General features: G+C 39.0%; 1 protein-coding gene across 4 annotated transcripts in view; it reads left to right on the top strand.

Moving 5' to 3' along the window:
* Positions 1-25,463, top strand: part of LOC135527778 (brefeldin A-inhibited guanine nucleotide-exchange protein 2-like) — a 57,517-nt gene extending 32,054 nt beyond the window's left edge. For 3 of the 4 annotated variants that reach the window (XM_064956336.1, XM_064956335.1, XM_064956334.1), the window contains exons 24-39: positions 13,557-13,597; positions 13,677-13,846; positions 14,292-14,443; positions 14,621-14,793; positions 14,907-15,067; positions 17,859-17,989; positions 18,489-18,618; positions 20,048-20,183; positions 20,373-20,511; positions 20,824-20,881; positions 21,051-21,165; positions 21,577-21,716; positions 21,869-22,031; positions 22,258-22,396; positions 22,790-22,907; positions 23,968-25,463. In XM_064956336.1, the coding sequence (XP_064812408.1) occupies positions 13,557-13,597; positions 13,677-13,846; positions 14,292-14,443; positions 14,621-14,793; positions 14,907-15,067; positions 17,859-17,989; positions 18,489-18,618; positions 20,048-20,183; positions 20,373-20,511; positions 20,824-20,881; positions 21,051-21,165; positions 21,577-21,716; positions 21,869-22,031; positions 22,258-22,396; positions 22,790-22,907; positions 23,968-24,111 (2,110 nt within the window). In that variant the 3' untranslated portion in view covers positions 24,112-25,463. The other variant, XM_064956337.1, reaches the window with a different exon arrangement.

Here is a 25,463-nt window from a genome sequence, read left to right as displayed (position 1 = left end):
GGCCATAGTATGGATATAGTTAGTATGCTTATTGGTCATAGTATGGATATAGTTAGTATGGATATAGTTAGTATGGATATAGTTAGTATGGATATAGTTAGTATGGATATAGTTAGTATGCTTATTGGTCATAGTATGGATATAGTTAGTATGCTTATTGTTCATAGTATGGATATAGTTAGTATGCTTATTAGTCATAGTATGGATATAGTTAGTATGCTTATTGGTCATAGTATGGATATAGTTAGTATGGATATAGTTAGTATGGATATAGTTAATATGCTTATTAGTCATAGTATGGATATAGTTAGTATGGATATAGTTAGTATGGATATAGTTAGTATGCTTATTGGTTATAGTATGGATATAGTTAGTATGGATATAGTTAGTATGGATATAGTTAGTATGGATATAGTTAGTATGGATATAGTTAGTATGCTTATTGGTCATAGTATGGATATAGTTAGTATGCTTATTGGTCATAGTATGGATATAGTTAGTATGGATATAGTTAGTATGGATATAGTTAGTATGCTTATTGGTCATAGTATGGATATAGTTAGTATGGATTTAGTCAGTATGCTTATTGGTCATAGTATGGATATAGTTAGTATGGATATAGTTAGTATGGATATAGTTAGTATGGATATAGTTAGTATGCTTATTGGTCATAGTATGGATATAGTTAGTATGGATATAGTTAGTATGCTTATTGGCCATAGTATGGATATAGTTAGTATGCTTATTGGTCATAGTATGGATATAGTTAGTATGGATATAGTTAGTATGGATATAGTTAGTATGGATATAGTTAGTATGGATATAGTTAATATGCTTATTGGTCATAGTATGGATATAGTTAGTATGCTTATTGTTCATAGTATGGATATAGTTAGTATGCTTATTAGTCATAGTATGGATATAGTTAGTATGCTTATTGGTCATAGTATGGATATAGTTAGTATGGATATAGTTAGTATGGATATAGTTAATATGCTTATTAGTCATAGTATGGATATAGTTAGTATGGATATAGTTAGTATGGATATAGTTAGTATGCTTATTGGTTATAGTATGGATATAGTTAGTATGGATATAGTTAGTATGCTTATTGGCCATAGTATGGATATAGTTAGTATGGATATAGTTAGTATGGATATAGTTAGTATGGATATAGTTAGTATGCTTATTGGTCATAGTATGGATATAGTTAGTATGGATATAGTTAGTATGCTTATTGGTCATAGTATGGATATAGTCAGTATGCTTATTGGTCATAGTATGGATATAGTCAGTATGGATATAGTTAGTATGCTTATTGGTCATAGTATGGATATAGTCAGTATGCTTATTGGTCATAGTATGGATATAGTCAGTATGGATATAGTTAGTATGCTTATTGGTCATAGTATGGATATAGTTAGTATGCTTATTGGTCATAGTATGGATATAGTTAGTATGCTTATTGGTCATAGTATGGATATAGTTAGTATGGATATAGTTAGTATGCTTATTGGTCATAGTATGGATATAGTTAATATGCTTGTTGGTCATAGTATGGATATAGTTAATATGCTTATTGGTCATAGTATGGATATAGTTAGTATGGATATAGTTAATATGCTTATTGGTCATAGTATGGATATAGTATGGATATAGTTAGTATGCTTATTGGTCATAGTATGGATATAGTTAGTATGCTTATTAGTCATAGTATGGATATAGTTAGTATGGATATAGTTAGTATGGATATAGTTAGTATGCTTAGTCATAGTATGGATATAGTTAGTATGGATATAGTTAGTATGCTTATTGGTCATAGTATGGATATAGTTAGTATGCTTATTGGTCATAGTATGGATATAGTTAGTATGGATATAGTTAGTATGCTTATTGGTCATAGTATGGATATAGTTAGTATGCTTATTGGTCATAGTATGGATATAGTTAGTATGGATATAGTTAGTATGCTTATTGGTCATAGTATGGATATAGTTAGTATGGATATAGTTAGTATGCTTATTGGTCATAGTATGGATATAGTTAGTATGCTTATTGGTCATAGTATGGATATAGTTAGTATGGATATAGTTAGTATGGATATAGTTAGTATGCTTAGTCATAGTATGGATATAGTTAGTATGGATATAGTTAGTATGCTTATTAGTCATAGTATGGATATAGTTAGTATGGATATAGTTAGTATGCTTATTGGTCATAGTATGGATATAGTTAGTATGGATATAGTTAGTATGCTTATTGGTCATAGTATGGATATAGTTAGTATGGATATAGTTAGTATGCTTATTGGTCATAGTATGGATATAGTTAGTATGGATATAGTTAGTATGCTTATTGGTCATAGTATGGATATAGTTAGTATGCTTATTGGTCATAGTATGGATATAGTTAGTATGGATATAGTTAGTATGCTTATTGGTCATAGTATGGATATAGTTAGTATGCTTATTGGTCATAGTATGGATATAGTTAGTATGGATATAGTTAGTATGCTTATTCGTCATAGTATGGATATAGTTAGAATGCTTACTGGTCATAGTATGGATATAGTTAGTATGCTTATTGGTCATAGTATGGATATAGTTAGTATGGATATAGTTAGTATGCTTATTCGTCATAGTATGGATATAGTTAGAATGCTTATTGGTCATAGTATGGATATAGTATGGATATAGTTAGTATGCTTATTGGTCATAGTATGGATATAGTCAGTATGGATATAGTTAGTATGGATATAGTTAGTATGCTTATTGGTCATAGTATGGATATAGTTAGTATGGATATAGTTAGTATGGATATAGTTAGTATGCTTATTGGTCATAGTATAGATATAGTTAGTATGGATATAGTTAGTATGGATATAGTTAGTATGCTTATTGGTCATAGTATGGATATAGTCAGTATGCTTATTGGTCATAGTATGGATATAGTTAGTATGCTTATTGGTCATAGTATGGATATAGTTAGTATGGATATAGTTAGTATGCTTATTGGCCATAGTATGGATATAGTTGGTATGGATATAGTTAGTATGGATATAGTTAGTATGGATATAGTTAGTATGGATATAGTTAGTATGCTTATTGGTCATAGTATGGATATAGTTAGTATGCTTATTGGTCATAGTATGGATATAGTTAGTATGGATATAGTTAGTATGGATATAGTTAGTATGCTTATTGGTCATAGTATGGATATAGTTAGTATGGATTTAGTCAGTATGCTTATTGGTCATAGTATGGATATAGTTAGTATGGATATAGTTAGTATGGATATAGTTAGTATGGATATAGTTAGTATGCTTATTGGTCATAGTATGGATATAGTTAGTATGGATATAGTTAGTATGCTTATTGGCCATAGTATGGATATAGTTAGTATGCTTATTGGTCATAGTATGGATATAGTTAGTATGGATATAGTTAGTATGGATATAGTTAGTATGGATATAGTTAGTATGGATATAGTTAATATGCTTATTGGTCATAGTATGGATATAGTTAGTATGCTTATTGTTCATAGTATGGATATAGTTAGTATGCTTATTAGTCATAGTATGGATATAGTTAGTATGCTTATTGGTCATAGTATGGATATAGTTAGTATGGATATAGTTAGTATGGATATAGTTAATATGCTTATTAGTCATAGTATGGATATAGTTAGTATGGATATAGTTAGTATGGATATAGTTAGTATGCTTATTGGTTATAGTATGGATATAGTTAGTATGGATATAGTTAGTATGCTTATTGGCCATAGTATGGATATAGTTAGTATGGATATAGTTAGTATGGATATAGTTAGTATGGATATAGTTAGTATGCTTATTGGTCATAGTATGGATATAGTTAGTATGGATATAGTTAGTATGCTTATTGGTCATAGTATGGATATAGTCAGTATGCTTATTGGTCATAGTATGGATATAGTCAGTATGGATATAGTTAGTATGCTTATTGGTCATAGTATGGATATAGTCAGTATGCTTATTGGTCATAGTATGGATATAGTCAGTATGGATATAGTTAGTATGCTTATTGGTCATAGTATGGATATAGTTAGTATGCTTATTGGTCATAGTATGGATATAGTTAGTATGCTTATTGGTCATAGTATGGATATAGTTAGTATGGATATAGTTAGTATGCTTATTGGTCATAGTATGGATATAGTCAGTATGCTTATTGGTCATAGTATGGATATAGTCAGTATGGATATAGTTAGTATGCTTATTGGTCATAGTATGGATATAGTCAGTATGCTTATTGGTCATAGTATGGATATAGTCAGTATGGATATAGTTAGTATGCTTATTGGTCATAGTATGGATATAGTTAGTATGCTTATTGGTCATAGTATGGATATAGTTAGTATGGATATAGTTAGTATGCTTATTGGCCATAGTATGGATATAGTTAGTATGGATATAGTTAATATGGATATAGTTAGTATGCTTATTGGTCATAGTATGGATATAGTTAATATGGATATAGTTAATATGCTTATTGGTCATAGTATGGATATAGTTAGTATGCTTATTGGTCATAGTATGGATATAGTTAGTATGGATATAGTTAGTATGCCTATTAGTCATAGTATGGATATAGTTAGTATGGATATAGTTAGTATGCTTATTGGTCATAGTATGGATGTAGTTAATATGCTTGTTGGTCATAGTATGGATATAGTTAATATGCTTATTGGTCATAGTATGGATATAGTTAGTATGGATATAGTTAATATGCTTATTGGTCATAGTATGGATATAGTTAGTATGCTTATTGGTCATAGTATGGATATAGTTAGTATGCTTATTGGTCATAGTATGGATATAGTTAGTATGCTTATTGGCCATAGTATGGATATAGTTAATATGCTTATTGGCCATAGTATGGATATAGTTAGTATGCTCATTAGTCATAGTATGGATATAGTTAGTATGGATATAGTTAGTATGGATATAGTTAGTATGGATATAGTTAGTATGGATATAGTTAGTATGCTTAGTCATAGTATGGATATAGTTAGTATGGATATAGTTAGTATGCTTATTAGTCATAGTATGGATATAGTTAGTATGGATATAGTTAGTATGCTTATTGGTCATAGTATGGATATAGTTAGTATGGATATAGTTAGTATGCTTATTGGTCATAGTATGGATATAGTTAGTATGCTTATTGGTCATAGTATGGATATAGTTAGTATGGATATAGTTAGTATGCTTATTGGTCATAGTATGGATATAGTTAGTATGCTTATTAGTCATAGTATGGATATAGTTAGTATGGATATAGTTAGTATGCTTATTGGTCATAGTATGGATATAGTTAGTATGGATATAGTTAGTATGCTTATTGGTCATAGTATGGATATAGTTAGTATGGATATAGTTAGTATGCTTATTGGTCATAGTATGGATATAGTTAGTATGCTTATTGGTCATAGTATGGATATAGTTAGTATGGATATAGTTAGTATGCTTATTGGTCATAGTATGGATATAGTTAGTATGCTTATTGGTCATAGTATGGATATAGTTAGTATGGATATAGTTAGTATGCTTATTGGTCATAGTATGGATATAGTTAGTATGCTTATTGGTCATAGTATGGATATAGTTAGTATGCTTATTGGTCATAGTATGGATATAGTTAGTATGGATATAGTTAGTATGCTTATTCGTCATAGTATGGATATAGTTAGAATGCTTACTGGTCATAGTATGGATATAGTTAGTATGCTTATTGGTCATAGTATGGATATAGTTAGTATGGATATAGTTAGTATGCTTATTCGTCATAGTATGGATATAGTTAGAATGCTTATTGGTCATAGTATGGATATAGTTAGTATGGATATAGTTAGTATGGATATAGTTAGTATGCTTATTGGTCATAGTATGGATATAGTTAGTATGCTTATTGGTCATAGTATGGATATAGTCAGTATGGATATAGTTAGTATGGATATAGTTAGTATGCTTATTGGTCATAGTATGGATATAGTTAGTATGCTTATTGGTCATAGTATGGATATAGTCAGTATGGATATAGTTAGTATGGATATAGTTAGTATGCTTATTGGTCATAGTATGGATATAGTTAGTATGGATATAGTTAGTATGGATATAGTTAGTATGCTTATTGGTCATAGTATAGATATAGTTAGTATGGATATAGTTAGTATGGATATAGTTAGTATGCTTATTGGTCATAGTATGGATATAGTCAGTATGCTTATTGGTCATAGTATGGATATAGTTAGTATGGATATAGTTAGTATGGATATAGTTAGTATGCTTATTGGTCATAGTATGGATATAGTTAGTATGGATATAGTTAGTATGCTTATTGGCCATAGTATGGATATAGTTGGTATGGATATAGTTAGTATGGATATAGTTAGTATGGATATAGTTAGTATGGATATAGTTAGTATGCTTATTGGTCATAGTATGGATATAGTTAGTATGCTTATTGGTCATAGTATGGATATAGTTAGTATGGATATAGTTAGTATGGATATAGTTAGTATGCTTATTGGTCATAGTATGGATATAGTTAGTATGGATATAGTCAGTATGCTTATTGGTCATAGTATGGATATAGTTAGTATGGATATAGTTAGTATGGATATAGTTAGTATGGATATAGTTAGTATGCTTATTGGTCATAGTATGGATATAGTTAGTATGGATATAGTTAGTATGCTTATTGGCCATAGTATGGATATAGTTAGTATGCTTATTGGTCATAGTATGGATATAGTTAGTATGGATATAGTTAGTATGGATATAGTTAGTATGGATATAGTTAGTATGGATATAGTTAGTATGGATATAGTTAGTATGGATATAGTTAGTATGGATATAGTTAGTATGGATATAGTTAATATGCTTATTGGTCATAGTATGGATATAGTTAGTATGCTTATTGGTCATAGTATGGATATAGTTAGTATGGATATAGTTAGTATGGATATAGTTAGTATGCTTATTGGTCATAGTATGGATATAGTTAGTATGGATATAGTTAGTATGGATATAGTTAGTATGGATATAGTTAGTATGGATATAGTTAGTATGGATATAGTTAGTCATAGTATGGATATAGTTAATATGGATATAGTTAATAAGCTTATTGGTCATAGTATGGATATAGTTAGTATGCTTATTGGTCATAGTATGGATATAGTTAGTATGGATATAGTTAGTATGGATATAGTTAGTATGGATATAGTTAGTATGCTTATTGGTTATAGTATGGATATAGTTAGTATGCTTACTGGCCATAGTATGGATATAGTCAGTATGGATATAGTTAGTATGGATATAGTTAGTATGCTTATTGGTCATAGTATGGATATAATTAGTATGGATATAGTTAGTATGCTTATTGGTCATAGTATGGATATAGTTAGTATGGATATAGTTAGTATGCTTATTGGCCATAGTATGGATATAGTTAGTATGCTTATTGGCCATAGTATGGATATAGTTAGTATGCTTATTGGTCATAGTATGGATATAGTTAGTATGGATATAGTTAGTATGGATATAGTTAGTATGGATATAGTTAGTATGCTTATTGGTCATAGTATGGATATAGTTAGTATGCTTATTGGTCATAGTATGGATATAGTTAGTATGGATATAGTTAGTATGGATATAGTTAGTATGGATATAGTTAGTATGCTTATTGGTCATAGTATGGATATAGTTAGTATGGATATAGTTAGTATGCTTATTGGTCATAGTATGGATATAGTTAGTATGGATATAGTTAGTATGCTTATTAGTCATAGTATGGATATAGTTAGTATGGATATATAATTAGTATGGATATAGTTAGTATGCTTATTGGTCATAGTATGGATATAGTTAGTATGGATATAGTTAGTATGCTTATTGGTCATAGTATGGATATAGTTAGTATGGATATAGTTAGTATGGATATAGTTAGTATGCTTATTAGTCATAGTATGGATATAGTTAGTATGGATATAGTTAGTATGCTTATTGGTCATAGTATGGATATAGTTAGTATGCTTATTGGTCATAGTGTGGATATAGTCAGTATGGATATAGTTAGTATGCTTATTGGTCATAGTATGGATATAGTCAGTATGGATATAGTTAGTATGCTTATTGGCCATAGTATGGATATAGTTAGTATGGATATAGTTAGTATGCTTATTGGTCATAGTATGGATATAATTAGTATGGATATAGTTAGTATGCTTATTGGTCATAGTATGGATATAGTTAGTATGGATATAGTTAGTATGCTTATTGGCCATAGTATGGATATAGTTAGTATGCTTATTGGTCATAGTATGGATATAGTTAGTATGGATATAGTTAGTATGGATATAGTTAGTATGGATATAGTTAGTATGGATATAGTTAATATGCTTATTGGTCATAGTATGGATATAGTTAGTATGCTTTTTGGTCATAGTATGGATATAGTTAGTATGGATATAGTTAGTATGGATATAGTTAATATGCTTTTTGGTCATAGTATGGATATAGTTAGTATGCTTATTGGTCATAGTATGGATATAGTTAGTATGGATATAGTTAGTATGGATATAGTTAGTATGGATATAGTTAGTATGCTTATTGGTTATAGTATGGATATAGTTAGTATGCTTACTGGCCATAGTATGGATATAGTCAGTATGGATATAGTTAGTATGGATATAGTTAGTATGCTTATTGGTCATAGTATGGATATAATTAGTATGGATATAGTTAGTATGCTTATTGGTCATAGTATGGATATAGTTAGTATGGATATAGTTAGTATGCTTATTGGCCATAGTATGGATATAGTTAGTATGCTTATTGGCCATAGTATGGATATAGTTAGTATGCTTATTGGTCATAGTATGGATATAGTTAGTATGGATATAGTTAGTATGGATATAGTTAGTATGGATATAGTTAGTATGCTTATTGGTCATAGTATGGATATAGTTAGTATGCTTATTGGTCATAGTATGGATATAGTTAGTATGGATATAGTTAGTATGGATATAGTTAGTATGGATATAGTTAGTATGCTTATTGGTCATAGTATGGATATAGTTAGTATGGATATAGTTAGTATGCTTATTGGTCATAGTATGGATATAGTTAGTATGGATATAGTTAGTATGCTTATTAGTCATAGTATGGATATAGTTAGTATGGATATATAATTAGTATGGATATAGTTAGTATGCTTATTGGTCATAGTATGGATATAGTTAGTATGGATATAGTTAGTATGCTTATTGGTCATAGTATGGATATAGTTAGTATGGATATAGTTAGTATGGATATAGTTAGTATGCTTATTAGTCATAGTATGGATATAGTTAGTATGGATATAGTTAGTATGCTTATTGGTCATAGTATGGATATAGTTAGTATGCTTATTGGTCATAGTGTGGATATAGTCAGTATGGATATAGTTAGTATGCTTATTGGTCATAGTATGGATATAGTCAGTATGGATATAGTTAGTATGCTTATTGGCCATAGTATGGATATAGTTAGTATGGATATAGTTAGTATGCTTATTGGTCATAGTATGGATATAATTAGTATGGATATAGTTAGTATGCTTATTGGTCATAGTATGGATATAGTTAGTATGGATATAGTTAGTATGCTTATTGGCCATAGTATGGATATAGTTAGTATGCTTATTGGTCATAGTATGGATATAGTTAGTATGGATATAGTTAGTATGGATATAGTTAGTATGGATATAGTTAGTATGGATATAGTTAATATGCTTATTGGTCATAGTATGGATATAGTTAGTATGCTTTTTGGTCATAGTATGGATATAGTTAGTATGGATATAGTTAGTATGGATATAGTTAATATGCTTTTTGGTCATAGTATGGATATAGTTAGTATGCTTTTTGGTCATAGTATGGATATAGTTAGTATGGATATAGTTAGTATGGATATAGTTAGTATGCTTATTGGTCATAGTATGGATATAGTTAGTATGGATATAGTTAGTATGCTTATTGGTCATAGTATGGATATAGTTAGTATGGATATATAGTTAGTAAGGATATAGTTAGTATGCTTATTGGTCATAGTATGGATATAGTTAGTATGCTTATTAGTCATAGTATGGATATAGTTAGTATGGATATAGTTAGTATGCTTATTAGTCATAGTATGGATATAGTTAGTATGCTTATTGGTCATAGTATGGATATAGTTAGTATGCTTATTGGTCATAGTATGGATATAGTTAGTATGCTTATTGGTCATAGTATGGATATAGTTAGTATGCTTATTGGTCATAGTATGGATATAGTTAGTATGCTTATTGGTCATAGTGTGGATATAGTCAGTATGGATATAGTTAGTATGCTTATTGGTCATAGTATGGATATAGTCAGTATGGATATAGTTAGTATGCTTATTGGTCATAGTGTGGATATAGTCAGTATGGATATAGTCAGTATGGATATAGTTAGTATGCTTATTGGTCATAGTATGGATATAGTTAGTATGGATATAGTCAGTATGGATATAGTTAGTATGCTTATTGGTCATAGTATGGATATAGTTAGTATGCTTATTGGTCATAGTATGGATATAGTTAGTATGGATATAGTTAGTATGCTTATTGGTCATAGTATGGATATACTTAGTATGGATATAGTTAGTATGGATATAGTTAATATGCTTATTGGTCATAGTATGGATATAGTTAATATGCTTATTGGTCATAGTATGGATATAGTTAGTATGGATATAGTTAGTATGCTTATTGGTCATAGTATGGATATAGTTAGTATGCTTATTGGTCATAGTATGGATATAGTTAGTATGGATATAGTTAGTATGCCAAAAGTTCCCGGATGTCGTACTAAATTCACCAAAATATGAAGTATACAAGCAGAGGACACTATTTCTGTACTTTTGGGCCCGTAAATGCAATTCAAGAGGAAATGGGCGTGGCTTCACACCGTTTTCAGATTTGAAAAAAAATGGCGGACAATATGCAGCCGAAGTACGAGAGTGGATACAAATTCATTGCTTTAACTAATAAGGACAAAGGTTAAGAAGATGTTGAGCAATGTAATGACTTTTCAAATAAGTTACGTTACTGGTTTTGTTGGCTTGACAATTTGTTAGCTACGCCGTTCTTATGATCCACATATCATTACAGCAGTATTTTCTGGTATGTTAGCTAGCTAACGTTACCTAACGTAAGTTGGCTAATTATACATCAAACTTGCCAGAATATTAACTATTGGCTATCTATCTAACTACCCAACGTTTACTGACTTATTCCTGTCATTCTTACACGGAACCCAAACCGGCTGCGTTATCGTGCATACATGTATTTTGTCCCCCTACACCAAACACGATCACGACACGCCGGTTAAAATATCAAAACAAACTCTGAACCAATGACATTCATTTGGGGACAGGTCGAAAGCATTAAACAAACATATATGGCAATTTAGCTAGTTAGCTTGTACTTGCGAGAGAATTCGTCCTAATTTAGCTAGCTTGCTGTTTCTAGCTAATTTGTTCTGGGATATAAACATTGTTATTTTACCTGAAATGCACAAGGTCCTCTACTCCGACAATTAATCCACACATAAAACGGCCAACCGAATCGTTTCTAGTCATCTCATTCCAGGCTTTTTAATGTTTGAACTTATATGGTGATTGGCATCTACACTTTCATGGTATTACCACGACAACCGGCAAAACAGTTCGTCTTTCAATCACCCACGTGGGCTTCTATAAACCAATGAGGAGATGGCACGTGGGGCAGGACTTGCAGCGCGATCTGCGTCAGAAATAGAAAGGACTTCTATTTTAGCCCTTGGCATCGCAGACACTTGTTGGTGCGCGTGAGCAGTGTGGGTGCAATAATTTAATAACATGGATTTCTAAATGTATTTTGTGACGCTCGTGCACACGACGTGTCCTGTCTGGTCAGCATGTTAGCTTAGTTAAATGGTATAGTTGTTGTGCGTTCTCAAGGGACATTGGGGTGCTTTCGTAAATTCCGATTCCAGAGCGCAGAATAATGAATTTACAAGCGCTCAACACCCGAATATGGCCAGTATTAGTGAAAGTTGGCAAAAAAGCATAATTAAATTGTTGCCAGCAGCACAGTTAGTCACCAACGCTCTCGATAACATAACTGCCTAACCAGCTCTGCTAGGGCGAGTAAAATGGTCTGTGGACTCATTTGTGTCTGGAAGTAGCTAGCAAGCTTGCCAACATTAGCTTGTGTGCTTGACTGCCTTTGTAAGGTCAGAGCACTCAAATAAACTCTACTCGTCGGCCAGAGCGTCCAGTGTGTGCTGCGAGTGCGAAGCGTTATGAATTTACGAGCGCACTCTGGCACTCCTGATTGAATTTAAGAACACAACCGAAGTCATAAAATGTCTAACTAGTCATGTGTTATGCTAACTAGCTAGCAATAGTTTGCCTAGCAACAGCATCAAATTCCGGAAGACAGGCGAAGAGCTAGTACGCTCAACTTAAAGGATACTGTTTGTTTACAGTGTACTAAAATGAACTAAACTATATGTAGTATATACTCATTAAGTATACAGTATGTTAGTATGGTTATTCGAACACAGCTCAGCTCTCTGAGAGTAATGGTGGCTGTGGACAGGTCAGAGACCAGCTCTCATAGTAATGGTGGCTGTGGACAGGTCAGAGACCAGCTCTCAGAGTAATGGTGGCTGTGGACAGGTGAGAGAGATGCGTGACAGTGCTGGACGGTATACCGTATTTGACTATATTCCAGTTCTGCTGCACCGACCGGTTTAGGTTTTTACTTTACCTTGTGTAACGGTATCCACACACACCAAGCCCCGCCCCCTGGCACTCAAGGAGAGCATATTTGGGCACAACCACGAGTCACAACAACCACTCGCAGTGACAGTCTGCATGGTCAATGCTGCAGATATTCATGACAACGATGCAACGATTTCCACATTGCTTCTTAATATAAATCCACAAGGGTTCTATAATTACACTATTAGTTAGCAACATCAAAGCTACAGTAAGAGCAAACATTTTAATGTAACATCTAATTAGGATCCACTGGGGAAAGACTGATCAACACTTTGGTTCCTACCCTGTCACAATAACCCCTCCTTGGCTTTTTCATTCATTGTCATGTCAAACAACATATTCAGAGTCCCCACTATATTCCAACTTTTGGTTCAAGTTTTATTGGAACAGTATAAGTACAATCTGAATGGTGAAAGCCCCATTTTAAAGTAACTTAGAAAGTATGTGTTGACACCTGAGGGCCATACACTGCTCATCAAGCATATTTAGAACTTGTATAATTCAAATACTGTCAAACACCATCAAATGTGAAAGATATTGTATTTTGGCCACATCGCCCAGCCATAACACATGGTCACCATACAGCATGTCTGCAGTCTATACTTTGTCATGTACTGTATGCCATCTGATCTGGACTGTGCTATTTGGAAGTACATGACCTACCTTTTGCTTTTGTCTGCAGGATCTTCACTGGTTCCACAAAGCTAGATGGAAATGCAGTCGGTAAGTGGATCTGTGTGTTTCTCCGTCTCTGGCAGTGTGTGAATGTGTTTCTTGACGTCGTCCTGTGTCCTATTCCTAGTGGACTTTGTGCGATGGTTGTGTGCTGTCTCCATGGATGAGCTGGCCTCTGCTCACCAGCCGAGGATGTTCAGTCTGCAGAAGATAGTAGAGATATCTTACTACAACATGAACCGTATCCGTCTGCAGTGGTCGCGCATCTGGCAGGTCGTTGGAGACCACTTCAACAAGGTGAGTGACTACCTTCATAAAGTAAGGACGGTTTCCCAGAACCAGATTAAGCCTTCTTCTGGACTAAGAAACACTTTTAGTGGAGACTCTGCGTTAAGCATTGTTAGTATACCATCGATAGTATTAAAGGGATACTTTGGATAGATTTTTGTCTCTGGGTTCAGTATGAAGGAAGTTAGAGGTAGCATGCTAGCAGACTCCCATAGACTTGCAGTCATTGTGCTTATGCTTCCTAGCATTGGCTGGCGAAACTACTTCCAATTTCCTTCGTATTGGACACAGAGACATAAAAACGGCATCCTCTAGTACCTCTTGACTCTGAGGGGTAGATAAAGGGTTTCATTGCCAAAATATCCCTTTAAGCTATTCATCTAACCTGATTATGCAAAGACGTAGCCTATCTATTGACTGTGGATCTATGCCTGTGTGTTTGCTACTCTCCCAGGTGGGCTGCAACCCCAATGAGGATGTGGCCATCTTTGCGGTGGACTCTCTGAGGCAACTGTCAATGAAGTTCCTGGAGAAAGGAGAGCTGGCTAACTTCCGCTTCCAGAAGGACTTCCTCCGGCCATTTGAACACATCGTGAAGAAGAACAGGTAGAGATGGACCAGGGGGAAGGGACAGTTCTTGAAATGGGTCTGGTGAAGGGAGTAAAATGAAAGAGGCAGAGGTGATTTGGGTCAATATTGAGGATATGATGAGGGGAGGGAGAAACCCTCCCTCTACACACTCGCAACAAACCATTGACTGTTTGACCGACCTCTCCTCCACAGGTCTCCCACTATCAGGGACATGGTGATCCGCTGTGTGGCCCAGATGGTCAACTCCCAGGCAGCCAACATCCGCTCCGGCTGGAAGAACATCTTCTCTGTGTTCCACCAGGCCGCCTCGGATCACGACGAGACCATTGTGGAGCTGGCCTTCCAGACCACTGGCCACATAGTCAGTGAGTACAGTCCGTCACATCAGGACTGTGGCTCACCATTTTGACTGACAGTCGACGGCCAACTCTGTAGAGAAATGGACTGCTGATTAACAGTTTCTCTCTCTCTCCTCCAGTGGTCACGTTTCAGCAGCACTTTGCAGCAGCCATAGACTCCTTCCAGGATGCGGTGAAGTGTCTGTCTGAGTTTGTGTGCAACGCTGCCTTTCCTGACACCAGTATGGAGGCCATCCGGCTCATCCGCCACTGTGCTAAATATGTCGCAGACCGGCCGCAGGTAGGCACCACACAGGCCCCGGGTAGGGTAGGCAGCACACAGGCCCCGGGTGGGGTAGGCAGCACACAGGCCCCGGGTAGGGTAGGCAGCACACAGGCCCCGGGTAGGGTAGGCAGCACACAGGCCCCGGGTAGGGTAGGCAGCACACAGGCCCCGGGTAGGGTAGGCAGCACACAGGCCCCGGGTAGGGTAGGCACCACACAGGCCCCGGGTAGGGTAGGCACCACACAGGCCCCGGGTAGGGTAGGCAGCACACAGGCCCCGGGTAGGCACCACACAGGCCCCGGGTAGGGTAGGCACCACACAGGCCCCGGGTAGGGTAGGCAGCACACAGGCCCCGGGTAGGGTAGGCACCACACAGGCCCCGGGTAGGGTAGGCAGCACACAGGCCCCGGGTAGGGTAGGCAGCACACAGGCCCCGGGTAGGGTAGGCACCACACAGGAAATATCCACCAAGGATTTGAACCAGGAAGATGGTATGGGAACTCTGATTATAGCACTAGATTCTGTGTGTCTTAAAGAAGAGAAAAGCCGTACCTACGAGGCATATTCAAACTTTGACAGTGTTACTAGAGACATTTCGGTACAATTTTAATTTACAGATAGCCAGGGGCACACTCGAACACTGACATAATTTACAAAGGAAGCATGTGTTTAGTGAGTCCACCAGATCAGAGGCAGTAGGGACGACGTTCTCTTGATAAGTGTGTGAATTATAATTTTTTCATGATCTGCTAAGCATTCAAAATGTAACAAGTACTTTTGGGTTTCAGGGAAAATGTATGGAGTAAAAAGTACAATATTTTCTTTATGAATGTAGTAAGTAAAAGTTACATTTTTAATATAAATAGTAAAATACAGATACCCCAAAAAGTAGTACTTCAAAGTTTTCTTTCTTAGGTTCTTTACACCACTGTTGGTTGCAATGACAGACTACATAATTGATTTCGAACAGAGGTAAAATAGGATGTAAACCAATGAGGAGATGGGAGGGGCAGCACTTGCAGCGTGATCTGCGTCAGAAATAGAACTGACTTCTATTTTAGCCCTTGGCAATGCAGACGCTCGTTGGCGGGCGAAAGCAGTGTGGGTGCAATAATTGACTAATATAGATTTCTACATTTATTTTGTGCGAGCAGGTGGAGTCTGCCTGTTAGGTTTCACGTTGGTAGATACTGCCTGTATGGATGGTAGGGGGAAACAGTTGGCTTTGACTGCTTGTGCTGTGCTGACTCTTGCATCAATGAAATCGTCACAACAACAAAAATGTCTGTAAAGATGGCTGTCGTGCCAATAACAAATGGAATGCAAGTGAGTGACTCGGTACACCACACCGAGCAGCAGAGAAAAGGTGCCAACAAGTCACGTCCTCAAGACAACCAGAAGAGGGCGCCATTGCCCTGCACAAATCCACTTGACAGTTATGGAAGGAGATCAAAATGTGCTATTTGTCAAAGCACTTATCAATGGTTTAAAGATGAACATGATTGTCCTCATAAAAACGAACAGAGGAAAATGTAATCGGAGAGAGCAGTGTAACCCTGTTTTCAAACCAATCTGCTTCCGACACAAATGTTTATAGTTGAGTCCAATAGGACCTGCTGTGAGTCATACTGCGTGTACACGCACAGTTTGGTGCTAAATGGTTTGATAGCAAAGTAGTCAATAGTCAAAGTCAGTCAACTAAATATGAAAGAAGTATACCATGTGAAATTTGTGATACCAGCAAAAATAGGTCAGACTAAGTGTCACATTAAAACAGAGATGATCCCAGCAGATATCCCTTTACTGAATGAATAAAAAAATGTCTATTTATTTTCGTGTCAAATTGCCTGTTGGCAGCCCGTCCCTTATGGGAGAAAGTGACACACATAAACAAACTAGAAGGGACCAGTGTGAGTGCAAGGGTGGGACTCCACCTGTCATTGGCCAAGAAGGTGTGGTGATATTTGTGAGGTTTGTGAGTGCATCTCTCAAGATTGTGAAACGTAAATGATCAACCAGTTGGAAGGGCTGTTGCTGAGAATCAGCCTCCTACTGAAAATGACACATTAATAGGCACAAACCTACCAGATGTCTCCAGCCACTGATATAGACCCTGAAACTGACACAGGAAAATGGAGCAGAGACCTTCAACCATGACACAGGTAATACTGTTGAGGGTTCAAATGAGGAAAACGGGGCCCCTGCCCGCAGGCCACGGGTAGGGACCCAGCAGGCCACGGGTAGGGGACCCAGCAGGCCACGGGTAGGGGACCCAGCAGGCCACGGGTAGGGGACCCAGCAGGCCACGGGTAGGGGACCCAGCAGGCCACGGGTAGGGGACCCAGCAGGCCACGGGTAGGGGACCCAGCAGGCCACGGGTAGGGGACCCAGCAGGCCACGGGTAGGGGACCCAGCAGGCCACGGGTAGGGGACCCCGCAGGCCACGGGTAGGGACCCAGCAGGCCACGGGTAGGGGACCCCGCAGGCCACGGGTAGGGACCCCGCAGGCCACGGGTAGGGGACCCAGCAGGCCACGGGTAGGGACCCAGCAGGCCACGGGTAGGGACCCAGCAGGCCACGGGTAGGGGACCCCGCAGGCCACGGGCAAGGGACCCAGCAGGCCACGGGCAAGGGACCCAGCAGGCCACGGGCAAGGGGCCCCACAGAATCTCAGAGTGCATCCCAGACATAGATTACCAACTGCCTCATTGCTCTCTAATCACGCCTGCACTGTACGCCATCTGAGAATGTTGCATCACGGTGTTCCTGTTCCATTCCTCTGAGTGTCTTCCCGGTCTGTCCCCAGGCTCTGCGGGAGTACACCAGTGATGACATGAACGTGGCCCCAGGGGACCGGGTGTGGGTGAGAGGCTGGTTCCCTATCCTCTTTGAGCTGTCCTGCATCGTCAACCGCTGCAAGCTGGACATAAGAACCAGGTAAAACATCTGACCTCGGTTCTGTGTTCAGGTTTAGACCCACTTCCTGTCCGCGTTGTCAAAGGTAACGCACGCAAGTTCCCGAATCGGAATGTGGTTTACATGGAAAGAAGCACGATCATGTCCGACTTCAGATGCAGCTTTTGCAAGTTGGCCAACACGTAAACAGATGGTTATTGTCGAACTTCGCAGATTTGATTGCCAAGCAAACCAGCAAGGCAAGGTAACATATCCCAAGTACAGCTAGATAAAGCTAGAAGAATGATATACTTGTTGAACATGGCTATACTCGTCAGTCTGGTGTGTTTTTCATGGTCTTCACTCACTGCCAATGGTTCCGACATCAGTATATAGTTAGCCGTCTGCTACAGGGCTTGTTGTTTGCTCGTATGCGCGCATCATTCAAACGTGACGTTTGGCTCTATATGGCTGCAACCGACTTTGATGCTTTGAGCCCAATAGATATGAATGTATGATTATGTGCGTCTCTCTGTCACAGGGGTCTGACTGTGATGTTTGAGATTATGAAGAGTTACGGACACACCTTTGAAAAGCACTGGTGGCACGATCTTTTTCGCATCGTCTTCCGCATCTTCCACAATATGCAGCTTCCTGAGCAGCAGACCGAGGTGAGTGGCTATAGTTATTGTCCTCACGTAAGTAGTAAGTAAGCCTTGTCCAAGCCACACAAAAAAAGCTTGTGGGCCTATGGGAGTTTCTGCTGGAATTACACTAAACAAAAATATAAACAAAGTGTTGGTTTCATGTTTCATGAGCTGAAATAAAAGATCCAAGAAATGTTCCATACGCACAAAAAGATGATTTTTCAAATGTTGTACTCAGTTTGTTTACATCCCTGTTCGTGAGCATTTCTCCTTTGCCAAGATAATCCATCCACCTGACAGGTGTGGCATATCAAGAAGCTGATTAAACAGCATGATCATTACACAGGTGGATCTTGTGCTGAGGACAATAAAAGGCCACTCTCTAAAATGTGTCGTTTTGTCACACAACACAATGCCACAGCTGTCTCAAGTTTTGAGGGAGTGTGCAATTGGCATGCTGACTGCAGGAATGTCCACCAGAGCGCTTGTCAGAGAATTGAATGTTAATTTCTCTACCATAAGCTGTTAGAATTTGCCAGTACGTTCACCTAGCCTAACAACCACGTGTAACAGTCAGAAACCGTCTCAGGGAAGCTCGTCCGAGTGCTCGTCGTCCTCACAAGGGTCTTGACCGGACTGTGCTTCTGCGTCGGAACCGACTTCAGTGGGCAAATGCTCACCTTCGATGGCCACTGGCACGCTGGAGAAATGTGCTCTTCACGGATGAATCTGTTTCGACTGTACCGGGCAGATGACAAGACGTGGGCGAGCGGTTTGCTGATGTCAATAACCCCACTGGTATGGGCAGGCATAAGCTACGGACAACGAACACAATTGCCTTTTATCTATGGCAATTTGAATGCACAGAGATACTCTGAGATCCTGAGGCCCATTGTTGTGCCGTTCATTCGCCCGCCCACACCTCATGTTTCAGCGTGATAATACACAGCCCCATGTCACAAGGATCTGTACACATTTCCTGGATGCTGAAAATGTCCCAGTTCTTCCATGGCCTGCATAGTCACCATGTCACCCGTTGAGCATGTTTGTGATGCTCTGGATCGACGTGTACGACAGCATGTTCCAGTTCCCGCCAATATCCAGCAACTTCGCACAGCCGTTGAAGAAGATTGGGACAACATTCCACAGGCCACAATCAACAGCCTGATCAACTCTTTGTGAAGGAGATATGTCACGCTGCATGAGGCAAATGGTGGTCACACCAAATACTGACTGGTTTTCTGATCCTGATTTTAAGTTATCTGACCAACAGAAGCATATCTGTGTTCCCAGTCATGTGAAATCCATAGATTAGGCCTTTTTTCTCTCGTTTATTTCAAGTGACTGATTACCTGAACTGTGACTGACTGCGACTCTGAAATGTTGCATTTTATATATATACTTTTTTTTTGTTCCATCTTTTGTATATTTTGTGTCTTGTGACTTCCTGTAGATGCACGAGTGGATGACCACAACCTGTAACCACGCCCTGTACGCCATCTGTGACGTCTTCACCCAGTTCTATGAGCCTCTCAGTGAGGTCCTGTTGGCTGACATCTTCACTCAGCTGCAGTGGTGCGTCAGACAAGGTGGGGGCCTTCCTCTCAACAGTGAGGGGGAGGAAAAACACAGCTGACTCACACTCACACACACACACACACCCCTAACTAATTAAATATCTACCGTAAAATGATATGTGTAACATTTTACCAGAAATGTAATGTTTAGGTGACGTAATGGTGAATGACGTCAATATTTTCTCTTCCCCTTTCCCGCAGATAATGAGCAGTTGGCCCGGTCGGGGACTAACTGCCTGGAGAACCTGGTTATCCTGAATGGAGAGAAGTTTAGCCCAGAGGTGTGGAACGCCACCTGCTCCTGTATGCTGGACATCTTCCAGACCACCAGCCCAGACGCGTGAGTTCTGCTGCTGGCCGGCCTGTCGGTCACCTTGACGTTCTCACAACTTCAGCATCCCATCACCATGACCGTAACCGTAATATATTGTGTGTTTTTTATATATCAACAGAAAACGCACTGTTAGAGAATATGAGGATCGTGTGTGCGTGCATTAGCAGTGCTGTCAGATGTTGTCTAGTCATGTGCAGAACTTGTTGCAGGCCGTGGTGACTCATGAAACACATCATGTGGCCAGCCAGAACACAGGAAACACTCCCACAGACCACATGACTGACGATTTGCACATTTTCTGTTTGTACTTCTCAACAGCCTATTGACATGGCGACCGGCTGGTCAGGAAGAGGAGGCTGGTGATGGGAAACACATGGTGAGCAAACAATAACATTTATGAACCATCTGAGCCTGATTAGACAAAGAGCAACAAGAGAAAGAGATTTGACTCTTGTAAATTGATCCGGTCCTGTTTATGATCTTAAACCAACGTGCAGATCGAGCCTTCTCATCTCATTGGCTGTATTTGTCTGTTTTGTTTACAGGATGAGTTTGACACCCAGTCTCAGAACAGCTATGACAGGGCCCTGTCGGAGAAAGGAGGGCAGAGCCAGATATCCACCGCCAGCGATGACACCTGGAAAGGGAAACTCCACGCCAGTAAGCAACGGGTTACAGAAATATTTGGGCTTCTCCCCTCAACTCACCTTTCTCTCTCTACCTCATTTATCCTTCATGTCATTTTCCACGTTTGACCTCCAGTCTCTCGTTGGTCCCTGTTTTTCAAATAAAGCATGATTAGTCGCATACCTATATTATGCAGGTGTAAGGGTTATGTTGTAAGCACCAACAGTGCAGTAATATACCTAACAATACACACAAATCCCCCAAATTTAAAAACAAAGGAATTAAGAACTATCAGAAAGAGCAATGGCATAGTCCCGAATAATGCAAGAAACGTTCTGAGCAAATAATGTTAAAAACAATATATATATAATACTGCAAAGTTGGCTAAGAGCTATAAACAGGGCGACCGTGTCATCTTCCCGATGCCTCTGTGCTCTGTGTCAGGGATGTCAGACCAGAAGCTGTTTGCAGGGCTGCTCATCAAGTGTGTAGTGCAGTTGGAGCTGATCCAGACCATTGACAACATTGTCTTCTACCCGGCAACCAGCAAGAAGGAAGACGCAGACAATATGGCTGCTGCACAGGTTTTATCACAACCATGTCTGTCCTTTATAAATGTAAAGTCATGATGTTTATTAACATGTAGTTGATTATGGCTTTGATACCCTTCACCCAAAACACACTAAGTTTATGTTGCTGGGGGATTGACCGGGGCTCTGTGCTGTGTCTGTCCAAGAGGGATGCCCTGGACGAGGACCCTGGGCAAGGGGAGCAGGGCATGTACAGACACCTCTCCTCCCAGCACCTCTTCAAACTGCTGGACTGCCTGCTGGAGTCGCACACCTTCGCCAGAGATTTCAACTCTAACAACGAGCAGAGGACTGCACTCTGGAGAGCAGGTATGTTCAACTGTCTCTCTCTTGTTGTGTTAAGAGGATCTATCAGATGAGCTAATCGGCCAGGCTGTCATATAAAAGTTTTTTTGATATAGGATGCTCTTGTCTGCCCCGCTCTGTCTGTCTGCCCCGCTCTGTCTGCCCCGCTCTGTCTGTCTGCCCCGCTCTGTCTGTCTGCCCCGCTCTGTCTGTCTGCCCCGCTCTGTCTGTCTGCCCCGCTCTGTCTCAGGATTTAAGGGGAAGTCGAAGCCCAATCTGCTGAAGCAGGAGACCAGTAGCCTGGCCTGTAGCCTGCGTATTCTGTTCCGTATGTACTGTGACCGGCAGCTCCAGGACTCCTGGCCTGACATCCAAACGCGGTTGCTGCTGTGAGTGTCTGAGGGAAGGAAAGATTGGGGGGAGGGGGGTGTCATGGTGTGACAAAACCTTGACAATTGTAAATGTGATTTGGGTCCTTTTTTAAAGCACTATATAAACACCATGTATTATTATAATTAAAGATATAAAAGCATGTGTTCACCAATGATGTCGTGGCAGCAACCTGATGAAACTCCAATGTGTTAAATCCTCAGTAAAAATGGATCCAGTATTGTGTGACCTGAACAAATGAAATGTAAATTTGATTCCAAAATGTCATCCTTAGTCCTTTGGCTGCCTTCCTGCTTGGTCCAGCTGTAACAGGTTCTTCAGCATTGGTTTGTCCGGATGTTTCACTCCTGGCAGTGCAATGTGTGGTAATGTTGGTCCGGTCCTGTCCTTAGGGTGTGCAGCGAGGCTCTGTCCTACTTCATCAGCTTGACCTCAGAGAGTCACAGAGAGGCCTGGACCAGCCTGCTGCTACTACTGCTCAGCAGGACCCTGCGACTGACTGACGATAAGGTTACACACACCTACATCCACATGGACTGAAATATTTGCGCGTTCGCGCACACACACACACACACACACACACACTGACAACTGGGTTTAGCTTGCAGTGACAAGTGCCACACCAGTGATCTGTTTTGTTTTTGGAAGACTGTTTATGTGAACACGCGTCTGCCAACACCATTTCAACTCGATATACCTCGCCTGAGTAGGCAGTAGGAAAAAACAGACTATTTCCCCTAACGTCCAATTGACGTATCTAATAGATCAAATGGTTTGAATAACGAGCAGTAGGACAGCCTCTCACTGGCCTCCTTTCCCCTCAGACAATGAATTTGAATTCTGTAGAGGAAGGGACACTGATTATTTAACAGCTTGTCTTTGTAATAACCTCGGTATGTAAAAGAGCCATTAGCTGTGTGCAAGCAGACCAGGGGCCTTTGGCTACCTCTGCTACATCAAGGATCTCTGAATTGGACTTCAGTGCAGATTTCCCCTTATAGAGCTTAGTCTGTTATCCTTAGCCTGGTTCAGTCTCATTGAGAATGGGTAACTAAAAGAAGGACACGGTTAGCTTAGGTACCAACAAGTTTCTTGGCACATACCAGTCAGATAAACAGGAAGTGTGCAGGTTTCTTGGCACATACCAATCAGATAAACAGGAAGTGTGCAGGCTTCTTGGCACATACCAATCAGATAAACAGGAAGTGTGCAGGCTTCTTGGCACATACCAATCAGATAAACAGGAAGTGTGCAGGTTTCTTGGCACATACCAGTCAGATAAACAGGAAGTGTGCAGGTTTCTTGGCACATACCAGTCAGATAAACAGGAAGTGTGCAGCCTTGCGGGTTATTTTGACTTTGACTAAGAAATGTTTCCTCTTCCCAAATCCCACCTTCAGGTGTACACGGTGGCTTCTCAACAAACAACGTTGATATTTAACTTGGGCCATACTTCAAACAATCCACTCTTTGACATCACACTCCTCACCCTAAGCATATTTCAGTTTGTGTGTGTGCACCTATCTGTTTGATGCTAAATAGTCTGTTCTTTGTCCCTTTCCATCCTCAGTTCAAGCTTCATGCCTCCTGTTACTACCCTCACCTGTGTGAGATGATGCAGTTTGACCTGATCCCAGAGCTCCGTGCCGTCCTGCGCCGCTTCTTCCTCCGCATCGGCTCAGTCTTCCACATCGCTGCTCCTGAGATGGGCTAGGCCAACCCGCCCTAGGAGGGTCTGGAGATGGAATGGTGTGTGTGTGTGGGGGGGGGGGGGGGGGGGGGGCACTGGTGGATGGTGGGATGCATGAAGAGTCTGTGAGGCGAGAGCCCCCCTATCGGGAGTAAGGCAGTGCGAAGGGATGGAGGATGTCGATCGACGCAAAGATTCTGTTACCCTGAGGGAAAGATGCTTTGATGCTCAGTTCCTGTTTATCTTCTGCAAAGGAAAGGCTTCAATAGTTGGTAATAAGGTCTGGTGCCCCTTAAGACTGACTCTGCTGGGTAAAAAGCTCTGTGAAAGAACAGAGCTCTCTGACTGTTTATCAACACTGACGTTAATGTCAAATGTATGGAAAATTAACTACAACATTTAATTGATGTGGTTTTATATATATCCTCTACCTGATTTTTTTTTCTTTTTTTTTTTCTCCTATTTGTTGATTTAAGACTGAACGAACACGCATATCTAAATGCTAACGCAAATGAAGAATACCGTTAGTGAATATGCTGAAAAACCCGTCCAGTGTTGTCGTAGCACACCTGTATTCAGCATCCTACCCTAGGATTACCATTAGTGGGAATGGCTTGCTCCCTAATGTATGAGCAAGTATGGTCGGTTGTTCCCCTGCCACCATTCCCCATCGATCCTATCATGTGAATCACTATAGCCTGTTATGAGTCCTAATTTTACTTGTATTTATTTATTTTTATACTTATTTTAAAGCAACATTTACATGCCCGTTTACTTGTTGAAAGGCTACTGCACATTCTCTATGTTCTGAGAGCAAAATGGAATGACTAGCTATTTTCTAGAATGAATCTGGTGTCACGTAAAAAAAAAAATGAAGTCTACAATGCAACACCCATGGTATTACATAGCAAGGATGAGATGTTCTTCTCCTGTCAGACAGTTCTATGTTACACCTAATGGAGCCTGCAACAGATCCCTCGTGTATTAACTGTCCAGAACTTTCCCAGAGTGGAATGCCTGTCAGTATTGTCAGTGAAATACCAGACGGGGGTAAGAATGAAGAGAAACGTTACTCCTAAATATGTCAGGGTATAGCTCCCATCATCATTTGTAGTTTAATCCTGTCTGCATTTTCTTTTTTTTTTAACAAGGATGTATATAATTATTTGAAGTGCATTTAAATATTTTTGAAAAGCATTCCTCTCTACCTTACAACTATGGATGTCTACTTTCCCCTTATGGGGAACTATACAGTATATGGAGAAATAAATAGTGTAAAGTTTTCATGTAAAATAAAAAATTAAGCGCTATACATATTGTGACGTAATCTCCCAAGCATTTGATGAAGTAATCAATAAACCTTGAATTCAGATCTA

Source organism: Oncorhynchus masou, chromosome 33, assembly GCF_036934945.1.
Source record: "Oncorhynchus masou masou isolate Uvic2021 chromosome 33, UVic_Omas_1.1, whole genome shotgun sequence".
NCBI lineage: Eukaryota > Metazoa > Chordata > Actinopteri > Salmoniformes > Salmonidae > Oncorhynchus > Oncorhynchus masou.
This window is presented reverse-complemented; position numbering and strand designations above follow the sequence as displayed.